The sequence below is a fragment of the Anser anser genome, assembly GCF_964211835.1.
Source record: "Anser anser genome assembly, chromosome: 4".
In the NCBI taxonomy this organism is placed as follows: Eukaryota; Metazoa; Chordata; class Aves; order Anseriformes; family Anatidae; genus Anser; species Anser anser.
Window position 1 is genome coordinate 44,504,652 of NC_139724.1, and position 21,557 is coordinate 44,526,208.

General features: G+C 41.7%; 1 protein-coding gene across 1 annotated transcript in view; it reads right to left on the reverse strand.

The window, feature by feature from the left end:
- AFG2A (AFG2 AAA ATPase homolog A) overlaps nt 1-21,557 on the reverse strand; it is a 191,193-nt gene that overhangs the window by 158,099 nt on the left and 11,537 nt on the right. The window contains exons 8-10 of the mRNA XM_083833773.1: nt 20,677-20,932; nt 8,308-8,462; nt 1,198-1,407 (exon numbers count right to left, since the gene is read on the reverse strand). Coding sequence (XP_083689899.1) covers nt 1,198-1,407; nt 8,308-8,462; nt 20,677-20,932 — 621 coding nt within the window. The remainder of the gene's footprint in view (nt 1-1,197; nt 1,408-8,307; nt 8,463-20,676; nt 20,933-21,557) is intronic.

Sequence of the window (21,557 nt, forward strand, 5' to 3'; positions counted from 1 at the left end):
ACAAAGAAAGAATGTTTCCTTAAGCGGTGCAGGAGGAAAAGGTTACCTTGTTTACCAGTAACTGGAGTACAAAGACCGACTTTGTCTTCAGGGAAGAGGCAGGAAAGCTAGCGTTTCTTAAAGGCTGAGGTTTCCAAGGCTGCTCTTGTTGGTGTGACCATGACCCAGAGGCCTGTCTGCAGCACCAGGAGGCAGAGGCAGCGCAGGGCTGCTGGCTGCAGGGTCAGCGCAACCGCCTCTGCTTCCAGAGCTACATTCACAATGCAACTGAAAGGACAGGCAGAGGAGGAAGCCGCGCAGGAACTAGCAACACAGAGAGCTTTGTGAGGGAAGAGATGGTCAACAGAAAAGAGTACGTGATCGCACTGTTGAGGAGGAGATACTTTTAAAAGAAAAATACTTAAACAAATGTTTTTTCTTGCACTTCATTAACATTCTGACACAGCTGCAAGACTACCCCATGTGGAATCGCTCTACTATCTTTTTTCCCTCCTATGCGCTGAAGCTCCACAGTATTATTTAATAACTTCCATTCATGTATTTTCCATATGACCCGCAGCAATCAATTTCATAGGCAATTTCTCTGTGTTTCTTAATGCTGAGAGAACATACCACTTATCCAAGAGTACTCCAGATATAACTGATTTTGCAAACTTTCTAAGAAATAATGGAATAGAATGATTTCCCCTGAAAAAAGACTAATAGGGCAAGAAAAATCTATAATATAACACGAGTAGTAAGACAAAGAAAGCAACTATTCTTAAGGAATAAAAAGGAATGTAAGAGTTGAGATGGTATTATTTCCATGCCAGCAATTATTGTAGCAAGAATATCTATCCACTATCCAAAGTTGCATTTTGCTACCATTGTTTTAAGAATTTGTTTCCATTAAAAAAAAGCTTTTAAAATAATGCTAATAATTAATATTTTTCACCAGAATAAGAGAAGCATTTAAATGCCTCTGTATGGCTTACCCCTCTCATTAAAAAAAATAATAAAAATAAAAAAACAAGTGTACAGGAAGAAAGTAGTCCTCTTCACAAGAAAACACAAACCTCATTTGATATTTACAAGGGATTTTTCTCTAGCAGAGGTAATTATCAGAAATGCCAGGAGCCACTGGATTCTAGCACTGAAAATTGGTAAACTGTCAACTGTTATCTCAGAGTTAAGAAACCATAAGATTAAATGGCCTACCTTCACTGCCAAGAAGTTGAGGCCACTTTCATGAGCCAAAGCTTTTGCTATCATTGTTTTTGAGCATCCAGGAGGTCCATAAAGCAGTACGCCTTTTGGAGGCTGAATCCCCATTCGGATGAAGGCTTCAGGATGTTTGAGCGGCCATTCAACTGCCTGCTTCAATTTCAGCTTGATATCTTCTAGTCCTCCTATGTCTGACCAAGATACCTGCAAAGCAGACCATTTTGTTGAACTCACACAATGGAACAAAATTAATAAAAATTAAAAATAATAAAATGACAGCATGATCATATAGGCAACAACACTTTCTGTGATCGTTAGTGAGTCACGACTCAGTTTTCTCTCTCTCAGTAATTTCTAAATTACTTTGTTGTCTTCCTCAAAGACTTAATGAACCCCAGAAGGTTTTACCTAGTGCTGCAGAGTAAAGCCCTGGTCCCAGCTGCGTGACCCCACTAAGCTGAACTTTTGGCAATTCTTCCACTTGCCAACATCACCTCTCTTATATATGACTACAGATTTGACTAGAAGCTTGAAAATAAACAAGCCACCAAACAGACAACTATCTACAGAAATAAATAACATTCAAACACAACTGCATTTAAATTTGCACTGCTGAAGACACAAGACAGGCTCATCAGTGACACATTGGGAAACCACCAATGCATTCTATCCAAAACAGCAGATGGATCTAAAACCTGCTACACTTCTCTATCTCTACACAAGCCTAAGAACTTACCCCAGCCCTTTCTTTGTTCTGTCACCATCTATTCCTGTCCACCTCAAACAGTAAACATATCAAGATGGACCTAAATCAAATGATCTGGTGTCTTAAAACACTCTTCCAAAAATTTGTAAGATGTAAGTCACCCTTCAACTACAGAAAGACAGCTAAACTTGCAAGGCTGGCAGAGTATAACCAAGACACAATGCATCACCTCTCGCCTGACTCTGAAAATTGCCATCACTCCTGGCACGTCCCAATTGCTATTTGCCTAATACCATAACAAACTGGAAACTCAAACTGGAAAGTCCCTGAACCAGGCAATTCAGTCTACTACTGAAGAGGAAGAAAAAGAACATTTGTGAGTGGTGCAAGCACTTTTGTGTAAGTACAAGCAAACTGCAAACCAAATAAAACTTCTCTTCAATTGTCAGTCTTTGACATAGAAGAAAATTACAAAGATAAGGGAGAGTAAACACAGAAAATCAACACATAAGGGTCAACCCCTCAGAAGTACTCTGAGATTAAAGGCTAGCTGGAAGGTGAGGAGCTGCTGATCTGCTGCCAGCAGAACATGTTGTCTCTCATACTGGGAACATGCTACAGGAACTCTAGAAACAATCCTTGTATTTCTTCTTAGTGACTAACAGCTTCTGGTTCTTTGGTTCTTAAATAAATAATTACCTTATAAGCCTGAGGAAGTAAGAAATATGTAGAGCTGATAGCCACTGCCCACTGAGAACGATCTGAGTGCAGAGGGTTATGCCAAGGGTTGAATTCCTTTATTGGGGGGTGGGGGGGGTGGGGGGAATGGGACAACACTAAAATAGAAATGAAATAAATTCAGTAAGGTCAGAGCAAAGAGAAGACTGAATCAGATACAGCAGAGTAACCCAGTAGCAGAAGGGCGGACAGGATTTTAGGATTTTTAGTGGGGGCATTATCAAAGTGGCAGGCTAGTTCCCAAAGCCAACTTTTGCAACCTGCCAATATTGCTTTTTGAATTGCTGTGTCAAAGTAGTATTGTGGGGAAAAAAACGCAAACACAACACCCTTCTGTTGCTGTTCCGTAATACCAGCAAGACTAGCTGCGCAAATCAGATTAAAGGAATAGAATGAAAACGGGCTGCACACAAGTCTCTAGTTTTGAAATAAAAGCATTTGTCTGAATTCATCAAAAACAGTTAAGTGAGAAACTCCACAACAGTGAGGAAGGGAAGAGGAAAAGAGAAGCACAAATTCATATCACCTAAAATTGACCTCAGTGCCTTGGGGTTCCAACACAGTTGAGAGTGAGAGAGAGACAGAGCTTCACAGAGCAACTCAGCCCGATTATCAGCTGCCTTTCAGAAGTCCCATACGTGGTCATCCCTCACCCAGCTTCTCCCTCTTTCCTTCAGTGGGAACAAACATCATGATGAGATGTCTAACTCAGGCACCTCAGTTAGGTGCCTGAAGTTGCAAAGAACCCTCCCTTTCTGCCTAAATTTTCACAATAAGAGGTAATAAATGCAAAAGAGATAATAAATAGAAAATAAGAGATAGTCATTCCTATCATAATGTCTTTCTATCTAGACATAGAGATTTTGGCAAACACAAAGGAAAAACTTCTTAAAATGAATTAAGACACCAGGAATTTCCTACAACTTTCAGCAACAGTGGCAAAATCCATTAGTGGTACTTTGCACACAAAAAAGCCAGGGAGAAAACACCTACATGTTGCTTTCACCCCATTTCAAATATGCAGACTATCACACAAGCCTTCTGAGGTGCTACTCAAATGACTTTTAGGACCCCCTACATGTCATTTAGCATCAACAAGAGTGACAGAAGTGGCCATACAAACAGGACGACTAAATGTGAGCTTGCAAGGTACAAGTTATAAAAGAAAATAGTTCACCAGGCAAAAATTCAGTCAACTTACTTTGAATTTCTATAATGCAGGGTAGAGTTCAAAAAAGCAGTGGTATTAAAAGCAAAAATAGCTAATAACACACTACGTTCACATTCTGGTCAAGTCCTAAACAAAGTACTCGTCTCCTCATTTTAAAAGGATATAGAAAAGTAGGGAAAAACACCACAGTCCCCCACCAACAATGCACTCTGAAGGAAGAATTCAGTTGGATTCACACAAGGCAGTATATGCTCGACAGAACTAGGTGGATTGTTTTTGCATACCATCCTGAGGAACTTGCTGACCGCAATTAACCCAAATTACGGTGCACACGCTGGAACGGCCAGCTACGCATCTTCACCTGCACACGACTGAAAGGAAAGGTCTCGCAGCACAGCAATGAAGTGTGATATTCTGTCACTGTGGAAATGGTTGCAAAGACTAGCCTTAGGGCTGAGCTTACACACACGGAGACAGTGCTCTGCTACAGTCTGTAAGACACCAAGATTTCATTACTGCCATAATCTTTAGCTCTCCCTAGGTCAACAGAGCTCAGAATATGATGCAGAACAGCAACTCCCTGGAGGTTGTTCACCAGCAGCAGTAAAGAAATAAAGCAGACGTGCAAAGGATGTCTCATCCAGAACCTTTTGGCTGCAAAGACACAAATCTGAGTGTTGAATTACAGTAAAGGGAACGAAGCGGGCAAGCAAAACCCATAGCACTCTACAAAAATTTCAGAAAGACCCATAGGAGAGGGAGGAACAACTACAGCGCAACTCTCCAAACCGATGAAATATTAACTTCTGATTTATAATGTGCATCCCCTTTCTCCTAAATCCCTGCTGCAAAAAAGCAGCCTTCTAAAAAGGTTGTAACACATAGCAAAGTTCAAGAAAGGTTCTGTAAAAACAGAAAACGAGATCCCACATGGAACCGGGCAGACAAGGGTTTTGCACGTGTCTTGGTCACCAGCAATGCGCACGGCAGTCTGGACGTAAGCAGAAGGACAGGGGAATGTTGAAAGGGAAAGCACAGGGAGAAGCACACAGTGACACCTCCACCTCAGCAGCTCCTCTTCCTCCAGCACACAGCTGCGCTTTATCTGCCACCCCAAACTCACTTGTGGCTGCTTTCCCCATCCATAACTTTGAATATCCTTGGAATAAAAAAAGAGCTCAAGATGTGTCAATGACAGTTCTTTCATTATCCATATAACGTGTGAACAACACTGGTCTTACAATCAAAGGGCAACACGACAGGTTGTGAATCACCTAAAGTGTGAGTTAGTAACAAAAAATTCCTAACTAGCTTGCCATAGAGCACCTTTCAGAAGCAGACAGCAGAGCGTTCTGTAAAGGTTAGCACATATCCTCCAAAACCAAGAAGTAAAGTGACTTGCACAAGGCCACCCAAACCACTCGCTTCTATCACATATCCTTGTTCTTTAGCTACTACCCCAAGTATATGTATAACAGAGGTTTTTCCAGGTCTTAAACAAAAGACTGCAAGAGGGAGATTTAGCTCAGCAGCCTCCTAAACAGTCAAGCAGTTAACGCTCTACTCTAGGACCTAAGAAGTGAAGACTGATTCAAAAATTACATTTTCTTTACAGCCTACTTAAAATTCTGCAGATTTCAGAGAACAAGCTCTGCGTTGTCTAAACAATTTGGAGTTCATGATTAAAACAAGTAATTATTTTCATTCAGTATCAGGTGACACCAGCCTCAAAAAACATAAATGGCAAAGGTGTCAAGACAATATGGGATGGAGCACTTGTACAAAATGCCTTTACCTGTAGCTTTAAGTGACTTTGCACTCTTCTTATTCAGTTTGCATATGGCTACTTCAAATCAGTTAAAAATGGAAAAAATAACAGCTTCTCAAGAATAGAAACTTAAAAATCATAGAAGTCTCAGCTTAATTCAGCATGCGCATCAGTGGATTTACTTGTCACCAACTGCATAGCCTAAAAGCCACCAAGGGGGCTGACAAGTGAATCATGTATATATAACAAATGGAAAAAAAAACAGAGGATATTATTAACGTAGATCAGACTTCTGTCTGCTATTTGGGAAAAATCCCATAGCTGATCAGTTATTTCATGACTGAAAATATTTTCAGATCAAATTTTTTAGATGACAAACAACATTAAGGTCAAACTTCAAAAGATGAAGGAATGCAATCCCTGATTTTCTAACAAATCCACCCATACAACCGTCTAGCTGGATAGTTCTGGGACAAGGAGCGCAGGCAAATAAAAACCTATCCTTATGGAAAGAAAAAATCTGAAGGTTAATCAATACAGGATGACTTCACAAAATACTATGCAAGCAGATCCATTAAACAGATACATATACATACATGTTTCTTGAAGAAAGCTGGACTCCTATCTCATTCATGCTTTCTTTTGCTTCAACCCCCCATCATATTTTTAAAAGTTTGCTAAGAACACAACAGATTGGCTACATAAGGGAGCCCTGTGGGTGTAAATTACTGCAGAGCACCTACGCAACATAGCACAGTACAGCAGGTTAACAGCCAGCTAGGAAAGTGTTGGGTGGATAAGTGGAAAGAGAGGTAAATTAGTAGAGAGGAATTTATTATGGAAATTAGGACTATAAGCAACAGTTCCACAGCAAGTGAGCAATACTGAGGTTTCCCAGCGCGTGTTGCAGACATTCAAGTGAACAACACAAAACAGCGAAGTGTTCTAGGACATAGCACCACCAACATGCGATGCTGTGACTAATTAGTGGCCCTGCAACTGCATCCAGTTAGCTGTTAGAGGCTTGATTTCTACTGAAACCAAGTACTTCAATATCCAATTAACAAGTGTCAGAGCAATCAGTCAAACACGTGGCTTCAGCCAGAGCAGTTAGGCATGTAACCTTGACTAGTGAAGCAAAACTGAGTCTACAAAATTAGATTAAGACATACCTAGGAATCATTACTAGAAGCATGCAACATAAAATTTTGCTTACTCTTCTTAAAAATGTATCCAAGGAAACAGAAACCGCACTACATTCTCTGCTACAACACTTGTCCTGTAAGCACAGAAGGAATCTGCACTATGTTGTTACCTTCCCTTCAACAAAACAATGAGTCTCAGTAGTATTCCAGTGACTCAGCTGATGTTTAACAAATAAAAGTAAATGACATTTGAGGAAGCCACTGGCAGGATAGTTTAGTGGCGAACTGTCATAGCAGGTTGACCTGGATTCAGAATAGATTTCCTTGAGACCTGACTTATGTATGTCATCATTGCCCTGTTTAGCAGCACTCCATCCTGCTCCAAATGGGTTGATATGGCCAGAAGGCACAGCACAGTGATAATGACATGAGCTCGAGAGACAGCAGCAAATTAAGCAACAAGAGATTAGTAGCTCTGGTTCTCAGCAGAACTAACCAACCCTTGCAGATGCTGATGGCACTACACCATTTCCAGGAAAAGCTGTCTGGGGCCGACACAGGCATTTCCACCCAACACTTCGCTGCACAGCACGGACTCTTAACAAGCCAAGTGTGACATCCGAGCTGGCTGCGTGCAGCATCCTGTTCACAGATTTCATTTCCCATTCCTATAGTTTGGGAGTGAGGGTCTGTAGCTGTGCAGCCCAATTCCCAGATGACTCATCATCATGCAGTAAGACAGAAATGTTTTCTTCAAGGGGTTGGGGAGCTGCTGAGAAACACCAGCACAGCTGCTTGCAGAGTCAAGAGCCAGTAAGAGCAAATACAACATTTTCTTTTGCTCAATCTTCTTAAACCAGTTCAGAGTCTTCTTAAACCAGATCAGCTCCCCAGTTCTATTTATGTTGTGTCTGTTACTGAATTACTATAACATAACCGAAAGAGTTGTCAGTGGGGCAATGATGACTGAAGATGGCACTGCCAGAATGTAATGAATGTTCATGTAATGACAGTCCCTGATGGGTAACTGCTTGGCAGCGATCACCTACCCACAGCATCCAGCTCTGCCCTCAGTTAAAACCTTGTGATCTCACTGAAGACGTTGAGGTCACAGCAGTAGGAACTGCACATAAAATTACTCAACTGCTTTACACAAATCAGAGCAATCACTCTTCATAGCATCGTTTCAATACACTTTGATTACAAATGCTAACATTTGGTTTCTACTTAAATTTGTGTCTGCTTTGCAAAAGGCTCCACCTCATACAGCTATTCAGGATCTGCTCAGAGCAGACATCCTAAGCTTTTTACTGCTTGCCCCCTCAGCACATAAAACTATGGATCAGGACATATGCTTCTGCACTACCAACTCTTTCTAGAGCGTTAAAAACTCAAGTTTTTGTAAACGGGTTTTCAAAATTCAAACTAAATAAATATGTAAACAAAAGGATGATGCACAACATTTATTGGCAACTTGAGACTTCCACTCTACAAAACGACTCTCTTTTGGTAGGACATTTCAATGCGTAACTGTGACTCTAACAATGTTGCTAGTGTACTGCAAAAAATAACTTACTTTTGGCACATCAACTGCCACCTCCCTCATGGCGCTGGGCCTGACATCATTCATCCCTTGCAGGAAGTCATTGAAAGCAATCATCACTGACCCAGCCACCTCGTTGTCTGAGGGGTTAGCTCGCTTCCCCAGAGCTCTCCGCAGCGCGTACAAACCTATTAAAAACAAAACCCATAAAAACATGTAGACTTCATCCTGTTTCTCACAAACACAAAGTGCACAACACACAGCAGCGTTGGAAAGGAAATGATAGTCAAAAGCATGTCCCAGCGCCGGGCCTTAACTAGGTCAAGGAACATGCAAGACACTTCTGATGAGAGAGGAAGAAAAAGGGGATCTTATGACCACAGACAGAATATAAACTAAATCAGTTCCAAAAGACAGAACAAAACAGCCCTATCCCTGTGTTCCTGAGATGAAGCTAACAGGACAAAACCTGCACATGGCCATACACTGATCCAAACGTTTTTAAATGACAAATTGGGAAGAAGGATAATGAGTATTTGAGACAAGTACTGATTTAACACTTGCAAGATACCCGTAAACGTGTCCATTCCTCTATTTATTAGGACTTTGTTTTCCCCTCCATTTGCTGCTCTTAAAAAAATAATGCAACTGATGTGATTTCTGTTACTTTCATTGGGATCCTGTTTTGCTACCTGGTAGGATGCCAAATACCATTATTTTTCTTGATATGCAACAAACACTCCCTCTTTTCTACACCTCTGCAATTCTGAATGGCTCTTCTTTCCTTTCCAGCCATCAGTGCACTTTCCAGATGTACGCAGGCATAGCTTTGACCTTCTCTTTCATTTGGCCAAACCACTGACACACACCATTTATGAATCTTAACGCCAATTCCTAGCTTCTCCCTAAAATCCAGTCCTTCACACTCTGCAGAGGTGGCCCCCACTCACCCCACAGCAGCCCCAGCAGTGCCACCTGCAAGCCCCGTGCATTCAGACCAAGCAACCACAGCCCCCGCTGTGCAAGACGCCCAGAAGCACCATGCTTTTCCCACTGTATAATTACGCCTTTTAGGGTCTAATACAATTTGGAGTTGTATTGCTGCTATTTCCAACCCAGCCCTATGACTTGGAGCTGTGAAATGTGTGATATATTAATGTGTGATGAGTATAATCCTATATGCAGGCATGCAGACATGTACACACGCAGACATGTAGTACACAGCCTGACGTGTGTTACAAAAAACTGGGGCAGTTAGTACGGCACCAGTTTGCCTTGCATGACCATAAAAAGACAAACATTTGCTAAATCTTTTCTCTATTTAACCAGAGCAAACATCAATTAGTGCTACATGAAAGCACAATAAAAGGGATAAGCTGTTTCTGAAAATAGACGTGGTTCTAACTTGCAGCAGATTATTGTCTTTTTTCTGCAGAGGCACTGGTAGATGGGGACATACAAAGTTTCTGACAATGACAGGAATTCTGCATTTCCTACAATATATACAGCGTGTGAAGAGATATAATATCTCCCCTGTGCACCGGTACAGCTGGTGTCTCTCCATAAACTGCCAATTATGACAGAGTCAGAGCACCTGCATTCAATACCCAGGCTCTTAATACAATAATGAAAAAAAAAGTTTGCAATTCAGGTTTCCCCTTGTGCAGAACATCCAGAACTAATAAGATATATAAATAAAAACATTCCATGAGGCCAAGTAGAAAATGAAAATCTGGTCACCAGAGGACATGCATAAAATACAACTCATTTTAACAACCCAGACAATTTTCATGGTTCTTCCTCCCCCACTTCTTCCTTCCTCCAAAACAGTTCATTTTAAGCCAACAAAAGTGAGAAGACACAGATTCATCTCCATAGATTTAAAATTTGCATCCAAGCAGATAACAAAGCGGGCAGGTTATTCTAGAGCCAGAGCAGCAATGCCATGGAGGGGAGGCAGGTACTGGGGGCCAAGTCCTACGGTTTGGTTTTGGTGAAGTCAATTCATTTGGCACTCGCATCTGAAAAAATGAAAGAATAAATAGCATAGCATGAAGTTAAGGCATAGAGAAAGCAAGTAACTGATCACTGTTCCTCATTTCTGTACCTAACTGTTCCATCAAGTACTAGTTTAGCACAAGGCCCGTCTGATGAATTTTAATCGCCTCATGGTTATCTTCTTCTCATTACATGAGGAATTCCTAACATGAACAAGTTTATTTCAAAAAATTGAGAAAAAAAAAACAGGTAAAAAGGCACAAAGAGAAGATCACTCTTGAGCATTGTGCTGCCAGTGCTGCCAGGAGCACCCGAGTGAAGTTTCAGCCATCAGCAGCGGGTTTGAAATGCAGCAGCCCTGATCCAGAACAGGAATAAAGAGGTCACAGCTTTCCAAACAAAGCCTGAATTAATTTCAGCATGTGCACGCACACGCCATTGCACAGGTCAGCATTTAATTGAAACAATGTTTTACATTAAAACAATAATAAAAAACAGATTGGAAAAGAAAGCATGATTCTTCCTGTTTCCTCCTGTTATCATAATCATTCTTTCCTGCACTTCAGACTGACCTCTACCCAGAGGGGGAAGAAAGTCTTATTAACAGGAGAAGGATACAGCCAGTGGCTTGCCTGAGGGGAAAGAAAACACATCCTTGTCTAGAGACACTGAAAGATACGTGTAATGTAAGGTAATGCGGGGCACGGTGCAAAATACGCCGCTAGAAGCAGCGCACGGGCAAGGGAGGTGAACCACCAGAGCGAACACAAGTTGATCTGCCCCACAACACACGGAGCGGCTCGGCTTGGCCATCTGGCTCCTTTGGCATGGGGATGTGCTGTCCGGAGCACGTGCACCGCTGCAAACTGGCTCTGAGCACGGCACGGTTCAGCTTCGCTTGCTCCTTTTGAGACCCAGCTGACCTGAAGGGATCGCTGAATGCCAGCAGCCTCTGTCACTGAAACGCCACTCGGAAAGCAGCATCTGCAACCGTGAGCAGCGCTGATGCTCAGCAGAGTATAAATGGAAAATCCCAGTTTACAAAAAAAAAAAAAAAAGGAAAGAAACAAGCATAATAAGTCATGCATGATTACCAGCAATGGAAAATAAACAATCTGTTCTAGTCCGGCAACTGTGCGCCCTACCTCACTAACTCATCCTGCCTGTCTAGAACAGAGGAAATTAAGTGGACAGAAGGGGAAAAGACCAGCAGAACGCCTTGTCCTGGTACAGCTGGTCCTCCTTTGGTACCGGGCTGAGTGTGAGGTAGATAGCATTGTTCCCCTGCAAGATTTTCCTGCTCATAGCTTGGCTAAGTGTTGGCACATTAGATCATAATCGCAAATGCCTGGGTCTAAAAATAGACTCCACCACGCTGCTGCATTTGTCAGTCTGTGTATAATTACACCCTACTGTAAATAATAGAAAGCATCCACCCAAGACAATGAACATTCATACTTTAGGTTTCTAAACCAAATAACACAACACACGAGGAAATCAACCAAACCAAACAAAATCATTAATCACGCTTCTTTCACTGCCCATCAGCCACTTCTTCCACAAACCCGTCTTGCCTGGACTTACTCTACCAGAGGCATAACACCAGCATTTGTAAGCGGCTTCACAAAAATGGTAATTTTCATGCAACCTTGTTTACAAGAGGAAATGTTTCTTCTTTCCCTGCTAATCCAGCATTTCCCTCCCAAATTACTCTGGCCAAGCCCTGGAGACACATACCATTCCTTGCTGTGACAGCTTTCAGATCCACCACCGTGCTCTCCTGCCTGGCTGTAAGAGGAATGCTCAACAGCAAACAAGAGAGATTTCAGCTCCCTAACGGCACTGCATGGGGCATCTTCCTCTACTTCTAGGCCTTTAGACACCGCACTTCAAAATTTAACAGTTTTATGCATAGAAATGAACGATTCATATAACTTAGAATCTGAACTTTAGAAACCCTAACAGGGGTATACCTGACTTCACAAGCAATGGATACAAAAGTTATTCCAGTGCTTGATAATTTTAAGATAAGGATCTCTTCTCCTTTATTATTTGACAAATTATGCTAGGAAATCTTTTACAGAACTTCATGTATCACTGACGACAAATCGCATGTATTCTTGAACATGTAACCTCATAAATAAATGGAGTTTATAGTCCTTTACTATGATATCGGATGGTCAATTACAAGAAAAAAACCACACGTATCTTGTTGCAGGAACCACCACTCACCATGGGTAGCTGAGGTGTGTTCTGCCATTTGCATCCTAAGAAACTTCTATAATTTAGGAATGTTTTCTTTTGTTTGGTGATTGTTTTATTTTGTTTGTTTCAAACACAGCAATAAATTTATTGAGGAACAAAAAAATACCTGAAGATAAGGCTACTATAAATATGTTTTTAAAACTTATTTCTTGTGATTTTATTCTCTACATAAAAATGCATGCCCATGTAGAAATTTTTCAGAGAGCAGAAACCCTGAGCTTTTTTTTTTTCGCTCTCTTGTAATCACATACTGCAATTTGTCTTCAGCTGCCAGTGCTGTATGGTAAAATCCCCAAAGAACTTCATATACTGTTTGCACAGGAAAGATAATGCCCTTAAATCCCTTGTAACCATAACATTGCAAATTCCCTCAGCTAACCTGAGCACTGATCTACTGTAGGGATTGCATACGCGATTTATAGCCCTTTGTGAGGAGCTCCGGCGTTTGCTGGAACATGTCTGTGGAGCTGCCTGCAAGTCGCTGGGAGGTGCAGCAGGGGAGGGAAAGGAAGGAAGGAGGAACTATATTTTCAAAACTCCTTTCATACAGGAAACAGTTTATTCACAGATCAGATACGCACACATCATTTATCCTAAGGGAATGACAGCGCAGGGAAGTAACGAATCCCAGACTGCCCGTGTTTGTAGCCCGCTCTCACGTGCAGCGCACCTAAGCTAAGGTGAGACCCACGTGTGCAAGAAGGAAAACAAGGCCTGCCCGCCTACCTGAACAGCAAGACGCCACAGAGAGCACATAAATGCTGGTCCAGTTGTAACTAGGATCACTCTCAGGCCAGGATACAGCTGGGAGTTAGAGAGGGGAAACCAGTGAAAGCTGCCCTTAAAAATATTCAAGTTCTGCATCCCAAGAGCAGCATCCATTCAACACACAGATACCTACTGGTCGTTGGTTTTACTCCTGCAGGACTAACAGAGACCTACAACTTGAGTTCATTTTACCAGAGAATCTTTTGTGAACTTTATTAACTACAAAAAGAACTAAGACTGCTCTCAAACCCTAAGTTTGCCATTATATATTCCTAGAAACCATTTTATCGGGAGCCTGAGAGGGAGTGAGAAAGCCTTGACCTTTTCTGCTACTGCACCATTTTTACACAGACACATTCTCTAGCTATAGCCATGCTTGAAACACAGGATGCTTCTTTCTCTGCCTGAATTGGCACCAGCTATGGGAAACATCATTCTTGACGCAGATACTGAGAAAACCCACACCTTTGCAACCTGACAATGAGCATCGACTCCGAACAGATCAGTTGGCACCTTCCAGGTGCAAGGAAGATGGAGCGAGACAAACCGCTCGGTCCCTCCCCATGTACTGCAATGAAAACAAACCCCCACTGATTTTAGTACGGGCAGGGTCAAAAAGTATTTGAGACCAAATCCACTACCATCACTGTTACATATAAAACCAGACTCAACACAAAAGTAGAAAGGAAAAAAGATGCATACTAGTTGCTTCACAGAGACAATGCTGTATGTGAGCAATGAGAAACCCCAGGGGCAGGAATGAGGTGGGCACACCCCACCTGGGCTCCACGCGCTCCTGCTGGCCATGTCTGGCTTAAAGCTCGCGAGTGCTGAAGATGGGGATTGACTGTCTTGGTCTTGTTACGCTGCAAATCAGTGGGATGGAACATGGTGTGAGAAAACTCAAACGTTTCAGTCTAAATATCTATTGCAGTGTTACATCTATATCACTCCTGGGTTTTTCCCAGTTTTCCCAGCCTGGGTTTTTCGCATTTTAAAGTCCAGTGTTCTGCCACTTCTGCAAAAATCTCTCCGGTTCCTAAGAATGCAAAGAGATGGCTTATCAAAAATGTAAGTATTATTAATATCCCCTTGAGTTTAGAAAACCATGTTTTCTAAAGAAAAACCATGAAAACCATGTTTCTTTATACCAAAGAGCAAGAGGCCCTTCCCCACATCATTTTGAATGGCCCATGGGAATCAGGATTCAGTCAGAGAATGCAGTAGTAGGTAGTTTGCAACAGCTCAATCTCAACCTTTTTCCACGCTTCCAAAAAACAAAGTAGACATGCTGTTTTCAGTCACTTTCCATAAAGGAATAAACTATAGCATGTCAGGCAGTGCTTTCCCTTCATAATCTGAAACTGTGACCAGTTAATTTCAAAACAACCCCAAATATGCCCTGCAAAACAAACAATCCCATTGCCTTGGCCATCCAGTGCCTTTATCAAAGTCTTCATTTTCAACAGCATCTTGGGTCCAAATTCCTACGCTTAGGAATATAATCCAAGAAAAATATTTACATTTATTGCACACCCCCGGCAGAACTCTTACCCAAATTGTCTTGGGAAAGGCTCAAGCTGAACCACGAACTTCAAGGCTTAAAGAAAGGATACAGCTTCGTGCTTCCCTCACACCAGGCCACTTCACTGAGACCATGCTGAGCTGAATGAAGGGCTCAGCTTTGCCTTACGAGGCCAAGAAGCCATGGAGTGAATGCAAAGTTTGTCAGACAGAGGGGGCAGCCAGCGGCTGGGCCTCCGGGCATGCAGAGACGCACTTCAATCGCATTAGCCCAAGCAGCTCATGCTTCCTGCAGATGGCCCGTTTACCTAAACTGCAGAAAAACACCATTGATTAACAAAGATGGTCCTTGATTTCAGGGGAATTTGCCTCCCCATCGATTACGGTGAAGAACAAAAAACCTAGGAGCCCTTCAATTCCTTTTTCTTTGTAATGCCAGAGGGCTAAGGTGTAAGAACAGGTCTTCAGGGTGGGTTGGAGACATTTTTTTTGGTTCATAAACGATGCAGCAAAAAGTGTCTCAGAGCCAGCAAAAGTACAAATACAGCACCCTACTGAATGACTTCTATTTTTAAAGATCTAGTAGCTATATATAACCAATATTCAGAGGTACAGATTAAAGAGCATAATGGCTTTTCATCCTAGCCATATTACTTATCAGAATGCAGGGGCAATAAAAGGGCCAAGTGAATATCTAGGACAGCAGTACCTCGAAACAAGAGGACTCAACATCATGACCTTAAGACAGCAGACTATGCCATAGGTCCATGTGAGCTGCATGGCTTCCCCAATTCAGCAGGAATGCTGACTTACACTGGTCAAAAACGCAGCTCGATTTCTTCTTTCTGTAACATTTTGGTAACAGCCAGCTCATGTCAGTGAAGTGTTATAAACCTGAAGGCGAAGCAAGGTGATGCCTCTACCTGTATTGCAATCGGGCAACTTCCAAAGCTTTGAGGTAAAGCAGAAGGATGACTGCTGTTTTCACAGAAGTCTGAAAGTTACACTGGTCGCAATGCAGCATCCTTACTGGAACCAAACTGATGTTATTGCAAGAGCAACCACAATTTAAACAAAGACATTTGTTCTTCCTCTCCTCATGATGCTATCTTATCACAGTCCAAGTGTTTTATATCAGCACACTGAAATTATGTGTAGCGAACAAGGATGTTCAAGATAAATTCTAAGAGTTACAAAGCAAATACTTCCTCTCTCTGTAAACAATATGACTGAACCCACTTCTTGAAGAAATCAAGCTATATTTATATTCACTCTCTTGAAATGCTACAGGCAGCCATAGAAGGATAAGTTTATAATAAATTGCTATATTTGGAAACCTTTGTTGCTAAGCATCTTCTAACATTCAGTACAGTTTATACCATTCATGTCCCTGCTACATAATTAACATTTCATATGTTTTTGAAAAAAAGTGGAGTGCTTATCTTTGTTGTTGAATTAAAACCATTATAATTTTTTTAGGGAATTAATAAAAGGCTGTGTGGCCAATTAATTAAAGCAGAAGCAATGAGATCTCACGGGCATACAAATGCTGACATTACATGCAGGGATAGGGCAGAGTCTATCTCCTGAACACTGCCTCTGCTTGAGATAAAACAATTCAGAATGCAGCTGTTCACACTAAAAGGTAGCCTACTAACCAATTTAGGACACGGGAAACCTCTTCCAGCCTTGAGAACATGACTCTCCCAGCTGCACACATAAGCAAGCCCTTTTCTTGGCAAGAATTCTGTGCATGTCAATCCCTCAGAGGGCACTCAAGCCCTCAAGAGTCAACTCATCGCATGCTGATGTCCACAGGATATGGACCAGCGCCTGAGAAGGGATTTGCAGGTTTTCCATATTATGCTGTTAACCTTTCTGAAAGGTTACAGGAGGAAGCAACGTGCAGCTAATGGTGGAAACCACAAGCAAATTGCCAGGCAGTAGAGAAACTCAACAAATCACAATTTCTCCAAGGTAGTCATTGTAGATAATGTAACCTTGAACAGAGATGAGGCACGTTAATTCTGAAAAGTCTTTCATCAAAACCAGTGACACTTGCCATGTCAGAAATATTTTTTTTGCTTTTAGCTTTGACAGACTGATCGTAACTGCTCAGTTATTTGTAAATCCAACAAACAGTATCTTACTTAACATATGATAGAGAGACACATGTACCTTGTGCAACGTCTCGGGCTGGGATACACATACAGACAGAGCTGATGCCGGTCACCCTGCTGTCAGCTCTTGCAACGATACCATAAGCTTCATAATTCTTCATAATTTTTTCATACATTCATGTAAATTTGTCATTTCATTTTATAAAATGCTAAAACTCTATCTTCTGTAGCAGCAAAGAAGGTATTGAAAGAAAAATCCACAAACACTTGAAATAATCAAAACAGTGAGTGCTTAACCGATGATTATGACCATCTGTACTTCAGTATTTCACAGGTGCCTGGTCACAGTAACCTGTTTGGAAAAATCCAGTGCACAATGCACTGATTCTCAGTTTTCTTGACCTCCTTTCCTCCCGTTGCCCATTCCAGCACAGACAGCACTGCAGTTCCGTATGCACCATACACGCAGGAGCTGAGAAGCGTTCAGTGCAAGCTGAACTTTAAAAGCTCCTTAAACTCCTTAATCACTTCCATGAAAATGCACTGAGCTGCTGAACAGAACAGACAACTGGCCTGTCTGACCCCAGAAGTATCGCTAAGCACTCCTTGCATGGAAGAAAAAACAAGTCCTGCCAAGAAAACAGTTGGAATATGGTTAACGCTACAAGAGCTATTTACTTTTCATTAATCCATGTTCTTCAGAATTGTATAGAAGACAAACAAAAGCTTTTATAACGAAGTATCTTCGGAAACCTAACTAGTGACGCCAAAGTGAAAGTTTTGGCTGCCGTAGCCCTACAATTACTCCATTTACCATGTCATATTAATTTCTACAGCCTTGGTTTATATAAGCAGTATATACACAATATATATAATATTGCGTATAAAAAAAACAGAGTTGAAGTATAAAGATAAGGAAGGATGAGTCCTTTAAAAATTATCTAAACTTTGTATTAAGAATATAAACATATTTAGCTTGTAAACTTTCAGGCGTTCCAGCCACAAAGAAATTAACTAAAGATGCAAATGGGGTAACTGGGACTCCAGAGTCTCCCAACGACCAATGCTGCAATACAACTGGCAAGCACAATAATCTTGTGCTAAAAACTGAACGGGTATTTCTGAGCTCAGAATTCATGCTTCTAAATTAATTTCCATGTTTTACCTGTACTTACACGCACATCATGAGTGAAAGTTACATTTAACTTGAAAAACTTGTGAAGGTACCCAACTCAGATACTGCCTGAATATCAAACATCTTGGTTACTCAGAAGCACGCATCAGCAGTCCTAACTATATGTTTATATCAGGTTTTATATTTTAATATACACGAATATTACGTTCAATTCTGAGCACCACATTACCAAAAGGTTATTGACAAACTGGAGGGAGTTCAGAGAAAATCAACAGAAGTTCTCAGAAGGCAGGAAGGACTTATTTATGAGGAAAGATTAAACGAGCTAAATATTTATAGTTTGGCGAAGTAATGAATGAGGAGGTAGGGGACATGACAACAGCCCACAGATATCGTAAGGGTGTAAACACTGCGGAGGGGGGCTGGACGCGTTATACAAGGATGCAAATAGAAATAATGGGATAAAAGTAAACAAGAAAAACTTAGGATGAATATCAGAGAACATTCCTGGACAGCAAGCCATCTTGGCCCACGGCACAGTTAGTGAAGCAATAGAAGCCCATTGCTCACAACAACAAACAAGACTAGACAAAACACTGGAAAACTTGCCATATGGAATAACCCTGCGCTGCTAAGGAGAAATATTGCTTCATAAAAGCTAGTCTTTTCTACGTTTAACTCCAGTGAAAGTAGTAATATTTTACAAGGTGTTGAAAATTTAATATAAAAAAAAATAGATTTCGAGAGCTTAAATGGCGAAGAAAAAACCCTACTAAGAACATTCCTTAACCACAAAGCAATTTAAATTCAGTGTGCGTAATGCTTCCAAATCATGCTTATGCAGTTTTTTGAAAAGGAAAAAATACGTCGGCTGCAAAGAATTAAAGCAGCTAGACTGTGTTTTCCCCAGCAGAGGTCACTCCAAGTTAGCAAATGACAAGGAAATGTAACAGCACAGACTCCAGCTTCAAGGAAGACTAATAAAAAGGCGACGAACCTCATTCCGAGCACTGACTTTGGATGCAAAGCTCCCAGATGACAGCGTGTCCTGCAGTCAGACACCACTAGATGCCAGAGCTTTTGGATCTACACACAGCTCAGAAAACACGTAACATTCAATTTACACAACATTCAGAATTTATTGTCTAAAAAGCCCTCATGAAGTGGGTAAATATCACCTATTTGCAGCCAGATGAAATCAATGTGTGCATGCATGAGCAGCGCCTAGGCTGGATTGTGTTTGGAATTCAAGCCACAACATTTTCACTCAAAATTTTACATTACATGAGCTAAGGGTTTACTATGTCAGAACTGTGACACAGGTGGACTGACAGACTCCCAAACACAGAGGTAGGAAAACAAAAAGGGGTCTGCTCTGTTGTTGTTTGTATACATTTGTTTTTAAAAGAATGTTTGGTATCTTAAAGCAGAGCTTAAAACACAACCCTAAGCAGCAGAAGAATGCTATAAAAATAATGCTCTCAGTCCATACAATTTTTTTCCTCTTGATCCATACAAAAGGCCAAAAATTCATATTTGAGAACTATCCCTTAAAAATTCTGGAAACTGGCAAGCAAAAGCCTTGCCGTTCCAGGTGCCATCAGCCCTAATAAAACTTCCATCAGCTTAATAGTTAATTCTGATGCAAGAATTAACTGAGCATTGTGCCACTGCCAGAGGAAGCTGTCTGGGTGCCAAAGGAAATAAAAGTAACCAGCACATACAGCAAATACATATTTGCCAACTACAAGGGAGCAAATATGCGTAAGCAGAACTGAAGAGTCATATTTTGACTAGACTGCTTTAAGCAGCTGCTCATGGGCAGATTTAAGGTCACTTAAACCGCGCCGACGCATTCTAGCAAAATATAAGAATTGATAGAGCGCACTTTTAGTATTTCATCCAATGAAAACAGAAGTGAACTCGTGTTTAAGTGTTGCCTGGAACATAGCGAACCCTTGCTGCGTGACGCGTGGACAACTCTCCGGAGCTGTGCCTGCACCGGAGGCCACGGGAGGCTTTCCAGCCCCCAGCTCGGGCTGCACGCCCCAGCTCCGCTGCCCAACCTCACCCAGTGCACGGGGTCCCACGGCACCGCTCACAAGTTCCTTGTCTGTAGACAAATGACACAAAATACAGAAGCAACCACGCAGGCTCATCGCTTCTGCATCCTGGTGATCAGGACCTGCAGGACAAGCAGTCCAGCCTGAGACGCTTGGGATTTTCATACAGAAGGGGGAGGCTGGAGTACAAGCAGAAAAACTTTTAGGGGTCAGTCAGTTAACTCGCTAAACCTTTGGTAAACTGAGACACAGCTAGCTATCTGGTGTGCTAGGGATGACACATGGGAATCCCTAGTCTTATTAACATTTACTTTTAAAATTGATGAATACTTAGAAGTGTTTTCTTGGTCTGCCCAGGAGCAGCTGGTTTTCTTCATGCTCTATGCTTGGCTATGTTTCCTTCAACACAAAAATTATCAGGTCTCATCCCTTTAAAAGCCATTACTAGACTGCGGATTTTTATTTTCTTAAACAAAAGAAAAAGACTAACAATGAAGTAAGATTCTGAATAAGATATACAGCCCCTTACCTGCTTCCTTGCACAAGGCTGCTAAGTCTGCACCCACGTAGCCATGCGCGCTATCAGCCAGTTGCATCAGCTCTGCAGCTGTGAGCGAATGGGGAACTTTCTTCAGAAGCTTTTGGAGTATGTCCAGACGGTCTTGGGCATTAGGAATCCCAATTTCTATTTCTTTATCAAAACGGCCGGGTCTGCGCAGCGCTGCATCCAGAGCATGGGGACGATTGGTGGCCCCAAGTACCACAAGCTGCCCTTCGCTGCCCTCCTGAACACGTCAAATAACACAAAATAATTAAACTAAATTAATAGTCATGTAGCTTATAAGCATATTTCCTGCTTACTTTTCACAACTACTACACACATTAAATCCTGATGCTAGGTCTCAAGGAACAAAGCAAACATTTCCTAATATACACCCCACAAGTGATCCCACCCAACCTGTGCCCGCAATGCAGCGCTACCTTAGGTTTTACGTACATACAAATAACACAAAAGATACTTTACCCCAAGATCCCCTCATCCCAGTGTATCCCACTCTAATTCCCAAGAACTTGCTTTCCTGTATCAGGAGAGTAAGCACTGAAGAAAAACAAATTAAGTGTTTGAGCAAAAAGGCAGTGCTGGCACAAGATCAGAAGGGTATCAACAGGCCTTGAACAAGCAAGGCTGGGAAGCACATCATTTAAGGTATAAAAACCATCACAGACAGCAGGTTGTAAAACCTCCTGTAGGCTCAGCAGGAAAAGCAAGGTCAAAAATCCTAATCAATTTCTCAAGCTCTGCTTTTTCACTGTTAAAGTGAGGCAAAATCAGGTAGGTGGCTTGCAGAGCCATTCCGGTTTTGAGAATGAAGTACTTCTCCACGGAGGACGCCCACCAGTCTTGGCCAT